This window comes from Thamnophis sirtalis, unplaced genomic scaffold (genome assembly GCF_051295495.1).
Source record: "Thamnophis sirtalis isolate CommonGarterSnake01/CBP01778 unplaced genomic scaffold, rThaSir2_p1.2 scaffold_1, whole genome shotgun sequence".
Lineage (NCBI taxonomy): Eukaryota > Metazoa > Chordata > Lepidosauria > Squamata > Natricidae > Thamnophis > Thamnophis sirtalis.
The window spans coordinates 1,547,749-1,564,009 of record NW_028261381.1 but is presented as its reverse complement, the minus strand read 5'-3'; the positions used below and the strand labels follow the sequence as shown (position 1 = coordinate 1,564,009).

Here is a 16,261-nt window from a genome sequence, read left to right as displayed (position 1 = left end):
TAAAAATTGTAAAAGTTTGTTCAGCAAATGTGCACACAGAACATCCATATAGTATGAGATATATATGTATGTTGCAAAAACAGAACTGAAAATCTACATGGCTTATGATAATTCTGCAGTTTAGGCTAGTATTGATTATTTCCTTGTGCATTTTAAGGAACTATGAGAGCACTAATACTAGAAACACAATGGCTACTGAAGTTTCCAAGATGAGATGAAGGTCTATAACTCATGGGTACAAGTCTCTGGTTTCAGTGGGGAAAAGTCTGGCTTTATTTATTTACTCATTCTAATTTTGAGGCTGCCTAATTTCTTGGCAACTCTGGGTGGCTTAAAAGGAGCAAAAGGAAAGAAACAATACATATACAAGGCAACACGCCCAATCAGAACACAAAATTAGGCTAAACTAAAAGAAGATCCACAACCACCCTCTCCCTGACCAAGACACATATCAGTCACAGAAGTGGTTTGGCACAATGGCCTGTGCTACACATGAACATTAGTCATTCTACACTTCATGTCTGCTTCCCCATCAGCGGTGGGATTCACTTACCTTCCCTAATGGTTCGTAAATGTGAGCATGTGCAGAAGGTCACACATTATGTCAGGTGGGTGGAGCCTCCCGCAGCCACCGCTACCGATTCACCCAAACCGGACATAACCGGCTGAATCACCTCTGTTCCCCATCCCCCCCCCCAACTGCTATACTATGGATTCTCATGCTTCCAAGCCTGCATATTCTCCATAAATATAATTTATATACTTATTGACAATAGTCATAATACTTCAGTTACATTTCTATAATTCATATAAACCACTTAAATTGGAGAATATGGTGCTATTATTCAAATGAGAGTTCTGAGATAGAATTGCCTTGTAAATTTAGAGCAGAGCCAAGATTTCAGTTGGGGGCTTCGGTTCTCTCCAAAGGATACACCTACATTTACTCATAGTCAAAGGATTAGCACATTTATTTAAAATTATGGTTTGTTCTTTACCCTGTATTTGGAGCAGGCACTTCATTTTATGGGGAGACTTGCCTATATGCATAACGCTTCTCTGAGTGGTAGCACTCCATAATAGCTCTGCAATTTTACTGTTCTAAAAATCATTTAGGACACTAAATTGTTTTCTCTTACCATCTCAAATCTTTGTAATTTAACAGGCAGCAAAACTGTATCTGAAACCTTGAAATCCTGTCAGGTAACAGCAAGAAACTTCTGTTTCTTTGGGTAATGAAGAATGCTTTTAATGCTTTCATAAAAATGATCCAGGCTTTGAAAACCTTTTCAAGTCTGAATACAAATTTTGACAAAGTTTTTTTAGAAGTATTTTTTTTTATATACCTACTATATTCTCTGAAATGTCGATTCTTTCATGTGATTGATTCTGGCATATTTTAACCATCTTATCAATGTGTTGCAATGGCACATGCAAAGTTCTTCATTTAGAAAACAGAAATTCATTGCCCATGTAGCTCAGCTATAATAGTCATGAAAACGATTTTGGATCCATATTTGATTTCAAACTGTAGAAATTAGCAGGATGATGTGGCTACAAGAAAGGAAATGTAATTTTGGGCTACAACAACAGAAATATAATTTTCAAATCAAGGAAAATATTCAACTCTCCTTCATTTTGTGTGATTGAGAACCAAACACACTATCATAAGAAGAACTGGAATAGATTGAGTGCAAAGCCATGACAATGATCAAGGGACTAAACCCAGACAAATCTTATTGTCTTCTTGATAAAGAGTTTGCCTGAATTAGTGGTTCAAGGAAATGCTATGGACATAATATAGACCACAGCCTACTTCTTAATAAGATAGAACAATGAGGAATAAAAAGTACCACCATCAGATGGATTCACAATTAGCTGAATATATAAGTCTGGAGAAGAAGAGGAAACTTGCATTTCAGTATAGGTGGTAGGCATGACTTTAATGATTCTTGTAATTATGAAAACCCCAGATAAGGCTGCCTCTTTTTATCAGCAAGAAAAAAAGGAGGAGAGTTTCATACACCTGAAAGCTGTGCTCACAAAGACCAAAAGATAAACCAAACTTTGCTTTCCTCATAGCAATGCTTCACTAAATAATGTCTGCTAAATGAAAGGTTAATTTTTAAAGCCAAAAACTACTCTCATCTTTATCTAGCAGATGCAATTCTTGTTGTATGGATTATGCAACTATATAGATTTCCCCCCAGTGCTGTATGTTTATATAATCAAGACAAATCAGCCCAGGAGAGGACTTACTTAAATAAGGACAGGGCAGAGCAAGGAAGGTCCAGATACATAAATGAATCCTTCAGAGATCTGCTTCAAGCAAGGGCTTTCAGATTCTTACAGGGTTCAACTAATTCAATTGCCTAGTTTCTGTGATGGGAACAACACAACACAACCCTTTGAAACATTACAAGCTTAAAAACAGAAAAATCTCAATGAATTTTGTTGCAATGATTTCTAACATTCTGACATAGGGTAACTGAGATCTTCATTTCAGCATTCTATATAAATTGATCCAGCTACTATTGTAGATCATAATAAAATGATCATTTAGACGTTTTAGTTCTATTTTTCTGATGTGGTTATTCTCAGCTTTAAAAAACCCCACAATATTTGCATGCACACACAAACAATCAGGAAAGAATGATCTTATGAATAAATATATATAAAGTTCCAAAAGGAAATGTAAAATTCATGCATCTAAGCCTGGGTTTTTTTTTGGGGGGTGGGGGGGCAGGAAGAGGAAAGTGATATCACTGCCTAGTTTTTCTACATATTTTTAAAGTTATATCCTTCCATTAAATGGAATTTAATGAGGAATTAGTAGAGAGGGAAAGGTGAATCTACAACTTAAAAAAAAACATTGTAATGTTTGAATGTATACATTTATACAGGAAGCAATGCAGAGGATTTTCAAGAAATCTTTTTTTCCCCTTTTTATTTTGAATTATATGTTATTTAAATCATGTCATTGACACTAAAATATATGAAAATTAATATTGGCTGTTGTTCATTTTTTGGAAATTAGTAAAAATATTAATGATACATAAACTGCACTTTCAAAAATATATTGTTTTTCTTCCTTTATTTAATGTATGCCATCTTTTTAACTAATAGTCCAAGGATGTATATTCCTTCTCTATCCTTGACTACTATTAAGCAATTGGGCAGTAATTTTAAACACAGTTACTACTACTATAATTTGACAAAGTGGGAGTTTTGTAGTGGGCTTTAAATCTTCCATGGAAAACTATCTTTTTGCTAGATATAAAGAACAATAAATATTAAATATAATTTAGATTTTAGATAACATAACATACAATATAATATATTTAGTTGTAGTAGATTTTATGTTAGATGTACACGATACAGTATTACATGTTAAAACTAATGCATAAATGCTATAGAAACATATAAAAATAACATAGTAGAGTTCTTAGAAGAAAGAAAAATAATTACAAATATAAACCAAGGTTATTGTTAACAAAATTACAGTATCAAATTACAAATCACAAAGCCCATACTTACAATCTGTGCTACTGTTTTTTGGAACCACAGAGAAATTGGAAGCTATAGGGTTGCGATCAATATCTTCCCACTGAATGGTGTTTGCGTAGCAAAGAAATCTGTTCTGGCCAACATACACTCCTCCATTTAAGATTTCTGTATCAAAAAGAAATAGGGAGGGGAAAACATATATTAAAGCCTTTCTGTGAAAGAAAAATAAAATGATGTTGTAAAACAACAGCAGAAAACATAGAAAGTTCCTAAGATTGTATGCATTCTCTAGTCCAGTGTTTCTCAACCTTGGCGACCTTAAGTCCTGTGGACTTCAACTCCCAGAATCCCCCAGCCTGCTGGATGGGGGATTCTGGGAGTTGAAGTCCACAGGACTTAAGGTTGGCAAGGTTGAGAAACACTGCTCTAGTCTCTAGTCTAAGGAATCACATCTTCACCGAATTAAGCCACTCCAATGATTTTTTTCCCCTTCTTTTTTCAGCATTCTAATTAGGACAGCCTTACATGGTGCAATTCTGTTATACAATTACTAGAAGAGAAGGTATGAAACAAGAAGCTACACCTTGGACAATAATTTCATTTATTGAACATTTATTGGTGGTGTATGTGGAAAAAAAGCCACGTCTTAAGGACAGAATCAGTTGGATGGAATGGGACAACAATGTCTTCAGTGATTCCATTCCTCACTTTTTTTGAGAGTGTCAGTTTTATATGTGGAATGCCATACTTCTTCACCATACCTGAGGTTTAAGAGCAAAAGTTAAATATCTAAATTAAGGACTGCATTATCAGACAGCAAGCATTGCTTTGAATTAAAATTTCCTTTTATAAGCTCTTGGACTAGAATTGGAGGACATCTGGTAAAATCAAAAAAATTACTTCAAAGGAAGTATAACAAAGCTAAAACGTTAAACACAAGGAGCTCCGTTGAGCTTGGAGGGATTTATTACTAAGTGAGCATGCCTACAATTGTGATGCATATAACAAATAATAAATAATGAAGCAAAAGCACACATTTCTAAGCAGAACAACTGGAAGCAAAAGCCTACCTCATAAATACGTGAAATACTATAACTATGTGTTTCCCTGAGAGGGATTCGGTTTCTAGACCGAATCCAAACCATTTGAGATTATAGAGACGAATACATAAAAGCAATCTCAATTTGCATTATAATTATGAACCAGGAATATTACTATTGTTAAATAGGCATTTTGAATGTTTACTGAAAAAGCTCTTAGTTATTAATACAATTTCCCTCAGAACAGTATTTTATTTGTCCACTACTATATCTAACTAAAGTTGGCTCCAATGCTACAAAATTATTATTAATAAGACACATTTTTTTCTGTAGGTTATATATAATGGAATTACATTTTACTTCAATGGCATTATAGTCTTTTTGGAACAAAACATAAAGATAGCTAGAGTATGGTATCTCCCTTGAACAACTCCCCAGATTCCTCCTCAGATGTCAGCTCCGATTCCTGGCATGTCAGGAACTGAGTTGATTGATGGCTTGTGAATTCTCTTACGTCTGGAGTTAAGTTTGTTTGGTGGAGTCATTTTGTTTGAGCAACTTTCAATTGCTTTGTGGACTGTTGGGCCATGCATGTGAACTAATCTTGGCCTGCTCGCGGCTGGACTTAACTGGGACAGTTTTGAGTTTTGGTGAAGGTAATTGCTGGGGATTATGAATAAACTCACTAAACCACAGTTTATTCCCCGGTTCGCTGCAATGACTGTTCCCTTGGCCCGGTTGCTGCAGAAAAGATTGCAGCTCACATGGAAGTCGGTCAAGTGGCATGCCTTTGAGGTTTTGAAGAAGGCTTTTGGTACAGAACCCATTCTTCACCCTCCCGACCCGATGCAACTGTCCATGGTGGAGATGGATGCATCTGATGTCATGGTGCTGGAGGTGTTGCTACAAGCCCCCTTGAACTCAAAGCAACTCTTTCCTTGCTCTTACTACTCATGCAAGCTCAACTCTGCTGAGCGGAATTACATGATCTGGCGGTCAATGAGGCTTTCTAGGTGTGGTGCACCACTTGGAAGGGGCTCAGCACCAAGTCAAAGTGTGGCCAGATCATTGGAACTGGAGCACCCAAAATGGGCGGAGCCAATCGTCTCTTTTCTTCACCTGCTTTGATTTCCGAGTAACCTATAATCTGGGAGGCTGGAACCAGAGAGCCGATGCCTTGTCAAGCAAACTGGGCTTTTATAATCACATCATATTATCGAGTTTCCCAAGCTTCTTGGGTTATTTTTCTCTTTAAGATTTCCATCCATGGTATTCTTTCCAAACTCTACGTTTGTTAAAATCAGCTCTTTTAAAGTCTACGACACTAGTTTGTTTTTGTTATATTTGCCTGTGTCTGCATTATATTGAATTCCATTATTACATGTCACTCTTCCCAAAAGCTCCTTCAACTTTTATCCGCCTCTATCATTTCTCTCTATTAGTATGATGTCTGGTATAGCTGACCTTCTGGATCCCTCCTCTATCTTTTGGATGAAAGTTGTCAGGTAGGTTCATAAGGAACCTGTTCAATCTCCCACTTGATGCAGAGTTTGTTTCCCAGATTATGCCAGGGCAGTTAAAATCCCCCATACGATTGGGGCATGTTTCCTACATACATAGATTAACTGATTAACAGAATGTTCACCTATTTCTTCTGATTGCCTTGGTGGCCTCTAGTATACACCTATAGAAATGTCATTCTTTTCCCCCTTTTATTATAACCCATCTGCGTTCAAGGAGGCTTCCTTGGTTTTATGCATTTCTATAGGGGTGGAATGTATTTTCACATAATGTATCTCCACCTCCTCTTTTGTTAGATCTGTTTCTTTTGTAGGATAAGGATGGGGAAGGAGGAGGAGGAGGAGGAGGAGGAGGAGGAGGAGGAGGAGGAGGAGGAGGATGATTGTAATTTACAGATAATGTGATGGAGCAGGCCAATATTTAAATACCTGTAATTTTGAGTCAGATAAGATTCTGACTGACAGTCATCCCTAATTTGAAGTAATAATTTGTCCTGCATTTTTAAAATAATATCTGAATTAGACACTTCAGTACATATTGAAACATAATTAAAGTAGCATTTTCAGAAAGTCAACATGGTGAATGAATTTCACCTCCTCAAATGCAGACCAGTACAAAAAGAGACGATCGAAGGGGTGTAAAACTAAACATCAAAGAGCATTCTAAGATATGTACAGTACATAAAAGACATATGAACACAAATATGGGCAGTGCTTTGAACTCAGATGGATCTTTCCCCCCAAACAAATGCTATTAACCATTCATTTCCAAGGAAACTAATTATTTCCATGCTCAAGCAAAGGGAAATTTACCCATCACTTGCTTTGATATTATAGCTGTATTGTGGGAAGCGGCTCTCAGGATACTGCAGAACAAGAAGCACCTCTTGCCAGCAAGTGGCCCCAGGGAATTTTGGCCCAGCTAATTATAAGTATAATCTTTATTGTCATTGTACTTAAATACAACAAAATTATTAAAACAGTTCTGAAAACATTGGCATACCACTGAAATTAAGTGTAGGAAATTTAATAGTAAAATTCCCACTTGCTTCCCTTCAGCAGCCTCTGATGTCATCAGTCATTTTTCAACATTTTCAAATTTAAAAATGTAGTTGGGTTATCTCTTTGTAGCAGACATAATGATGCCTTCTGGCACCTTAAAGCCTAACAGACTGTCTACCTACAGGTAAGTATAGCATCTTCACAGCAAATATCTTACAGTACAGTGCTACATTAACCAATAGCGAGATGTTGATGCCCTTCAGTAGACATCTGCTGTTGGCTTCCCCTCTCCAGCCACCCTGCAGGTATGAAGCAATGAAGCAATAAATGATCTTTTATTTCAAGAATCTAAATGTCAGTGTTCCAAATAGCATCCAAAGTAAAATAAGAATCCAAGGCAAAAGTTCCTCAAAATTCCAATTTATTGAACGAGCCATGTTGGCACATCTGGGAAAACCCAAATCTGAAAGCTGCCAGGTTTTCCCACCCAGTTGAAAGTTCAAGACCCTACCCAACACTCACAAGTCTATCATATGGTCCATTCCTTCATTGCCATGAAGAAAGATTCTTCCCATCCACAGCCACCCAGATGCAAGGACAAAGAATGTTATTATGGCTACATATCACCCAATTCTGTATAACTCTATTCTCCCACAGTAGAAAGTGTAGGAGGCCTGAAATCCAAAAGGCAAAATATAACTTCCAGGCCTGACAGGAGGCCTCCCCCCAGAAGAGAAGCATGTTCTGTAATGAGAATAATGTAGAGGGTTAACATATAAAACTAACCACTATGGAACTGCTTAACTAATTGATCAGCTTTCACATTCCAACTCTTTACCCACATAGCTTCTGACAAAGGGAACCCCTTCCAACGTACTAAATATTGCAAATGACCTCTATACAATCTGGAGTCTTGTATTTTTTTTCACTTCATATTGTGTCTCTCCTTGTACTACTATAGGAGGTGGGGGGGATGGATGGGTCTGAGATCTCAAACTAGACCCAATCAGAGGTTTCAGCAAGCTACAGTGGAAAACTGGGTGTATCTTCCCTAGAATCTGGGGAAGATTGAGCTGAACCATCACTGGGTTAATTATTTTCACTATTGGGAAAGCACCTAAGAACTTAGGCCCTAATTTCTTGCTTAGGCATCCTTAACCATATGAGCTACCCCTAGAGATAGATAGATAGATAGATAGATAGATAGATAGATAGATAGATAGATAGATAGATAGATAGATGATAGATAGATAGATAGATAGATAGATAGATAGATAGATAGATAGATAATAGATAGATAAATTTATTTATAGGCCGTCCTTTTCCCTGAGGGGACTCAGGGTGGCTTACAACGTATAGGGAAGGGAGTACACACAATGACATATAAAACAGTACGTAATTAAAAATAGAAGCAACATTCATCATTCGGGAGGGGACGGATTATAATCTTTAACCCCAGGCCTGACGGGATAGTCAGATCTTGAGGGCTGTGCGGAAGGTCTGGAGGGTGGTGAGGGTACGAATCTCCATGGGGAGATTGTTCCAAAGGGTCGGAGCTACTACTGAAAAGGCTCTCCTCCGCGTAGTCGCCAGTCGACACTGACTGGCGGATGGAACTCGGAGGAGGCCTAATCTGTGTGATCTAATAGGTCGCAAGGAGGTAAGAGATCCGGACCTTGCCCACTCTCATGGCCTTCAGAAAAGCTGTTAAAACCTGGCTATTCCAACAGGCCTGGGGCTGTTGACCTCATTGTTGAGGTCCAGCCCCGATCAGATCGAGTGCATGTGTGATGTTTTTAAATTTGTCTTTATTTTTATTATTTCTTTTTTCTTTTGCCTTGTAAGCCGCCCGGAGTCCTTTGGGATTGGGCGGCCTATAAATTTTGCAAATAAAATAAATAAATAAATAAATATTTGGTCAATAGATAAACTTTATCTCTCACATGGAAAGGGGGTTGAAGCAAACGATACTTGTCTGCCTGTTTTTTATATTCCTCTACAGTTTCTGCCAGGGCTTTCTTTGTATTCTTCCATCTTTTTTTTTCAAAGATTATATTCCATCCATTTGGTCAACAATATTGAGGAGGGAGGCTCCCTGGGCAGTTCAGGCATAGGGACAAATTCCATGCCATTAGTAACTTGAAAGGGAGCTAATCCAGTGCTGCTATGGACCACATTGTTGTACGCCACTTCTGCGAATGGTAACAGGTCTGACCAATTATCCTGTTGGTAATCCACATAACAACGGATGTATTGTTCCACCATTGCGTTCACGCGTTCTGTGCCTCCGTTCATGTTTGGTTGGAAAGCCGAGCTAAGTCCTTCTGTGGACACGATGGACCTCAGGAACTCTCTCCAGAACTTGGCTATGAACTGGATTCCTCTGTCCCAGATGATTCTCTGGGGTACACCGTGCAGGTGCTAGACATGTTTGAGGAACAGCTTCACTAGCTTCTTCACCAACGTGAAGTGGGCTTGCTTGGAAAACAAGTCAATGACTGTCCAGATTACTGTGTTCCCCCATTGTGATTTCTTCCTTGGGGCTCGCAACTGGTTATAGAAGTCCCAGGGATTTTCCTGGCCTCATTTTCATGATTGTACAGGTGGCACAGCTTCTTACATAGTCTTCCACTTCTGCTTTCATCTTTGGCTACAGAATTGTCATCTAGCGAGGTGTAGAGTCTTCAGAAATCTGTTTCTAACAATCTATGCCTGAATTCATCTGTGTAGATTCTAAAATAATTACTGTCATTTCTGGGGAGGAGGATCTTGTATCAATGGCACCATGAGAAAAGAAACCACAAACTAGATTATTATTTTTTCATTCACACTGATGGAATTTGACATACAGATCCAGATAAGATAACCTTTAGATAAGATAACCTTTATTGTCAATTTTTTTTTGTGGGCACACCGACACATTAAAAAGGAAATTCTGTTGCCTGCTCTCAAAAGTGTACACATACATAACACATATAGATATGCTATATACACACATATGTATATACCTACACCCTAACATATAAATACATATAAATATTAATCACTGTCCATCTTGAATACATAGTGGAAAGAGGAAGCTTGAAATTGAAGGTTGATACTGTATGGAACAAAACTGTGGCTAAATCTGAATGCTCTGCTTTGGATACCATGAAGCTTCCTCCCAGAAGGTAGCAAGGAAAACAGATCGTGAAGAGGATGTGTAGGGTCCCAGACAATGCTGCAAACTTTTGTCAAGCAAAGCTTAGATGCTACATCCTGGATAGAAGGGGGTGAACCACCAATACTTTTTTCTGCCATCCTTACCACTCTCTGCATTGCCTTCCTGTCTGAAGCAGTAATGCTCCCAAACCAGACAGCAATGCAATAGGACAGGATGTCTACAGTCCCTCTACAGAAAGTGGTAAGGACAGGGGGAGGAAGATTTACTTTTTGTCAGCTTCTGCTTTGCTGGTGCTTCAGCTGCCATGAAAACGGGAAGGGGGGGGCTTTATGTGGGAGGGTTTTAATTGATGTGCTGGAGGACTGCTGGAGGAATGTTCTAGGATGTACCAGTCGTTGGGATTGCGCATGCGTACGTGTTTCCCGCCTGCATCAACGGCCTTCACATTCCATCGTTGGCCTGTCTTTTTGAAGTTATCTCACACCTGACATTTGAAGGACTTATGATTGGACTGGAGCTTTGATCCTAAGGGGGGGGAACGGGCTTTGCTATATATCAATTGCTTTCGCGCCATATTATTCAGATTTTGCTTCACTACTGCTCGCTTACCATTTGTAATTAGTAAAAGTACTTTGGATTTCCAACTCATGGAGTCTCTTAGTCTTCTTTCCTGATTATGGAATGGAGTGGGGCGTGACAAGAAGCAAAATCTGAAAATATCCCTTTCCAGGAGATTTACGTCTACCGAGAAGGGAAATAATGTCTTCTCCGACCAGAGAGGAGGAGGGCGCCGTTGGAGGGGCGGATTCCAGTGAACTAGGACCTCCCGACCTTTCTTTACACCAGCCCAGCCCGCCTGACCGACCTTTGCACGAAGATTTATTTCAACTGCAAATTTCCAGTCAGCCTGAACCTTCTCCCCCACCCCGTTGGTCAACTTCAGTGGGGCAAAGAGAAATAGAGACAAGCTGGAATGCTGGGCTCACCCAAAGACCACCTCAACAAACTTCGCTGGAGCCAGGTGCCGTGAGAAAGCCTCAGGCGAGTGAGTTCCCTAACTATTGGAGCCAAAGGTACTGTGGGGAAAGAAGAGGGGGCGATGAAGGAGAATGGAGAGGCTATCAGCACCAGGGGCCCATGAGGAAACCCCAACGGAGTGAATTACCTGATTATTGGGGTCAAACATTTTTGGAGGAGAGAAGGGGGGAGGAGGAAAGAGACTGGAGAAATTGGCAACGTTACCCACGCCAGGATTCTCCCCCACCCCCCCTCGGCCCGTGTCACCCCCTGCGGCTAGAGGTTTTGCTGATCAAAGAGGACCTCCCCCCCAGCCTCCCCCCCGAAGACATCGAATGGCTAAAATCCCTCCCTTGCCTGTGCGTTTTAATGGGGCTTCTGCTAGCCTCCCCTCCTTTCTTATGCAGGTGTTTAACTACATGGAAATTTATGGCCGGGACTTTGAATCTGACACCTTAAGGGTCAGAATGGTTCTTTTATCTTTGGATGGTGAGGCGGCCACGTGGTCGACTGCTTTGCATATGTCTGGCTCGCCCCTCTTGGGGAATTTCAACCGTTTTATGGATGCTTTCCGCCAACGTTTTGATGACCCATTAACTGAGAAGCGGAACAAGTTGAAGTTTTTAACCTTTGACCAAGACGATAGACCTGTCGCCCAATACATCCAGGAATTTCAGTGTCTTTCCCAGTACATGAGAGGCTGGGGGGAGGATGCGCTTCTGGACAGATTTGCTGAAGGGTTGAACGCAGACATTTATCAACAATGTGTCAATCGTAACCTACCGAGACGTTTAATCACTTGGTTTGAGCATGCTGCAGACGCCGAGCTTGACTTAATCCGTCTGCGCTACGCCACAGAAGAAAGAAGGAAGCGGAAGGAAAGGGCTGCCAAGTCCCTCCCCCCTCCTACTACTCAATCGCTTTCCAAACGACGAGGCGACGCAAGAGGGCCCCCTTCTGGCTCCTCCAGACCTTTAACATGTTTTCGCTGTGGCAAGCTTGGGCATACCGCCCCCGACTGTCGGGCTAAATTCCCCCTCTCTGCCCAACCCCCTCCCAGACGTGAAGAGAAACCTACAAGAGGCTCTGAAAAGAAAAAGAAGGAAACCGCTTTCGCTGGCGAAACCAACCCCCCTCCTCTTGCCCAGCCATTGAAGGATGACGCGGATGCCAACTCCTCTTCTTCTGATGACTCTGATGACGACACGTCACCTCACTGGGTGAGTTCAAACAAGGGGCCCCTTCTGCTCCCTATTGAATTAAAAGTTCCTCCTGAGGGGACGCCAGCCTCCCTCCTAGCTTTACTTGATTCCGGCTGTTCCCGATCCATGATCAACCCAGCCATGGTAGAAAAATTGGGCATCAAATTGCGCACCTTAAAAACCCCGCTTGTATTTTGCCAGATAGATGGCTCGGTTGCGGGGGGGCCCGCCCATTTTTTTACTGAGCCTTTGGAAATGAAAATGGGTACCCACACTGAATTAATCTCTTTTGTGGTCGCGCCTGGCATGGACAGACCACTTATTTTGGGCATCCCATGGCTCCGCAAGTGGAACCCTCACATAAATTGGCGGACAGGCCGCTTGCGTGTTCGCTCGAAGGTGCCTCCAGTGGGGGAGGGCTCTCCAAACCAACCTGACGTCACTAACGTTCCTGAAGTAGCCGCTAGAGGGCAGGAGAGGATTGCAGGAGAGGAGAAAATCCCGAAAGAATATTTGGATCTTAAGGAAGTCTTCAGCGAGCAATCTTCGGACATTCTACCCCCCCCACAGGCCTACTGATTGCTCCATTGACATTTTGCCCGGAGTCAAACTCCCAAAACCCCGCATTTACTCCATGTCACCCAGGGAAATGGAGGAGATGCGTTCTTTCATTGACAAAAATTTGAAACGTGGTTTCATTGAACCGGCCCGACCCAAGGTGGCGGCCCCTGTGCTGTTTCGTGAGAAGAAAGATGGGTCTCTTCGTTTATGTTGTGACTTTCGCAACCTTAACGCAATCTGTACTCAGAACCTCTACCCACTCCCCTTGATGAAGGACTTGTTGGCGCAACTGGGGAAGGGCCGCATCTTCACAAAATTGGACCTGCGAGAAGCTTACTATAGAGTACGCATTAAGGAAGGGGACGAATGGAAGACCGCATTCAACTGCCCTCTTGGTTGTTTCCAGTTCCGGGTTATGCCTTTTGGCCTACAGGGGGCTCCTGCTGTATTCATGCAATTTATTAATGAGATCCTACACGATCATCTCTATAAGGGCGTTATCGTATATCTGGACGATATCCTCATTTATACCCGCTCTTACGACCACCACGTCAATCTGGTGCGCACTGTTTTGAAAAAACTCCGTGCTGCCAACCTGTATGCCAAATTGTCTAAGTGCGAGTTTCACCAAACTACTATTGACTATCTGGGCTACCGTATCTCCCCTGATGGCGTTGAAATGGACCCTGAAAAAGTGAAGGCTGTCACTGAATGGGACGCTCCCAAAACTCGTAAACAATTGCAAAAATTTTTGGGTTTCGCTAATTTCTACCGTCAATTTATTCCCTCTTTTGCCAACATTGCTCTCCCTATTACTAATTTGCTCAAAACTAAAGGCGACCCGAAGCCTAAACCCAATAAGCCTTTGGACTGGACCATGGAATGCCAGGCGGCGTTCGAAAAGCTTAAACGCCTTTTTGCTGCTGAACCAGTTCTTAAACATCCTGATCTCAACCAGCCGTTCGTCGTCCAGGCTGATGCCAGTGATGTCGCCGTTGGGGCCGTTCTGCTACAAGCCAATGACCAAGGTAACTTGCAACCTTGCGCGTACACCTCACGTAAACTCACTGACACGGAGCGGCGCTGGGCGGTTTGGGAGAAAGAGGCTTTTGCGGTCCGTTGGGCTCTCGCTACTTGGCGCCATTTCCTTGAAGGCTCTAAACACCCATTTGAAGTGTGGACTGACCACAAGAACTTGGAAGCGTTGCGCACACCTCGCCGTCTCTCCCCAAAGCAGATGCGTTGGGCCCAATATTTTAACCGTTTCAATTTCACTCTAAAGTATATCCCGGGCGGAAAGAACTTCATGGCCGATGCTTTGTCCCGGTTACCTCAGTATAATTGTTCCAAACTGAGTATCGTCCAACCGCTCTTGGCAGCTCCGGTACTCACCCGTCAACAGACCAAAGCTCAAAAGGACGTGCCTCACGATCTGCTTTCTGACCTCAAAGCGGCTCTTCCTCAAGACGACTGGTTCCTGAACCATCGGGACGAGTGCACCATGAGGGACGATCTACCGTGGATTGGTGCTAAATTATACATCCCCGCTTCCCTACGACTTGTTGTCCTTCGTCGCGCTCATGACTCCAGGATGGCGGGTCATTTTGGGTTCGTAAAAACTTTGCACCTCGTAAAGAGACAATTCTGGTGGCCCTCTTTAAAAAAGGACATTGAACTTTATGTGTCCAGTTGCCCGGTTTGCGCTACCGCCAAAAAGCCACCGGGGAAACCACAGGGACTTCTGCAGTCCGTCGCCCGCCCGGTTGCCCCTTGGAAGGAGATTTCTATGGACTTTATTGTGGAGCTTCCCGAGAGCCAGGGGCACACCGTCATCTGGGTGGTCACTGATTTGTTCTCCAAGCAAGTTCATTTCATGCCTTGCCACAAGATTCCTTCTGCCAAGGCGTTGGCTAAACTATTCCTTTCCCACATCTACCGGTTACATGGGGTTCCCGACCGTATTATCTCTGATCGTGGAGTCCAATTCACATCTAACTTTTGGAAGGAGTTCCTCACACGCATTGGCTCCGCCCAGGGCCTTAGCTCCGCCTACCATCCTCAGACTAATGGCGGCTGTGAACGTACTAATTCCGTCCTTGAACAATATTTACGTTGTTTCATCAATTATCAACAGGACGATTGGGTGGACTTGTTACCACATGCTGAAGTGGCCTATAACAATTCGGTTCACTCCAGCACGGGCTTCACCCCTTTCCGGGTCGTTTACGGCCAGGATTTTGTTCCTATTCCCGAACTGCCTACGGCCCAGCCTCAGGTTCCTTCCGTTGCAGACTGGAGTGAACGTCTCAGTCGCCTTTGGCCCCTGACTCTTTCCACCTTGGACGCTGCCCACAAGGCTCATAAGAAGCAGGCTGATAAGAAACGCTCTCAGCCCTATGAGTACCATGTTGGAGATTTAGTGTATTTGTCCACGAAATTCTTGCATACTACACAACAGTCAAAGAAATTGGGTCCCAAGTATGTTGGCCCTTTCCCGATTGTGAAAGTTATCAATCCTGTTTCTGTTCGTTTGCAATTGCCCAAACATCTCAACCGTATCCATCCGGTGTTCCATATCAACCTCATCAAACCAGTTCGGGTGTCCGACCTACGGCCCACAGATGACCCTCCACCTGCTCCGTTGCTTATTGATGGGGAACGTCATTTTGAAGTCCGTGACATTCTGGATTCCCGTCGGCACCGTAATCGCATCCAATACCTTGTGGCTTGGAAACATTTTCCCCCCTCCCACACGGAATGGGTTGATAAGTCCCACGTTCGTGCCCCCCGCTTACTGCAGAAATTTTATGCTGCTTATCCCGACAAGCCTTGACTTTTCTCCTTTCCCTCTTTTGTTTGTTTGTTGTTTGTCTGTTTTGTTTGTTTTTTCTTCCAGGCCTGACAGCCTTTTTTCCGGGGGACGGCCGGATGTCAGCTTCTGCTTTGCTGGTGCTTCAGCTGCCATGAAAACGGGAAGGGGGGGGCCTTTATGTGGGAGGGTTTTAATTGATGTGCTGGAGGACTGCTGGAGGAATGTTCTAGGATGTACCAGTCGTTGGGATTGCGCATGCGTACGTGTTTCCCGCCTGCATCAACGGCCTTCACATTCCATCGTTGGCCTGTCTTTTTGAAGTTATCTCACACCTGACATTTGAAGGACTTATGATTGACTGGAGCTTTGATCCTAAGGGGGGGGAACGGGCTTTGCTATATATCAATTGCTTTCGCGCCATATTATTCAGATTTTGC

At 42.4% G+C, this 16,261-nt stretch overlaps 1 protein-coding gene across 4 annotated transcripts in view; it reads right to left on the bottom strand.

Moving 5' to 3' along the window:
- ERBB4 (erb-b2 receptor tyrosine kinase 4) overlaps window positions 1–16,261 on the bottom strand; it is a 769,459-nt gene that overhangs the window by 276,864 nt on the left and 476,334 nt on the right. For all 4 annotated transcript variants that reach the window (XM_087706314.1, XM_087706322.1, XM_087706329.1 and 1 more), the window contains exon 4: window positions 3,538–3,672. In XM_087706314.1, coding sequence (XP_087562440.1) covers window positions 3,538–3,672 — 135 coding nt within the window. The remainder of the gene's footprint in view (window positions 1–3,537; window positions 3,673–16,261) is intronic.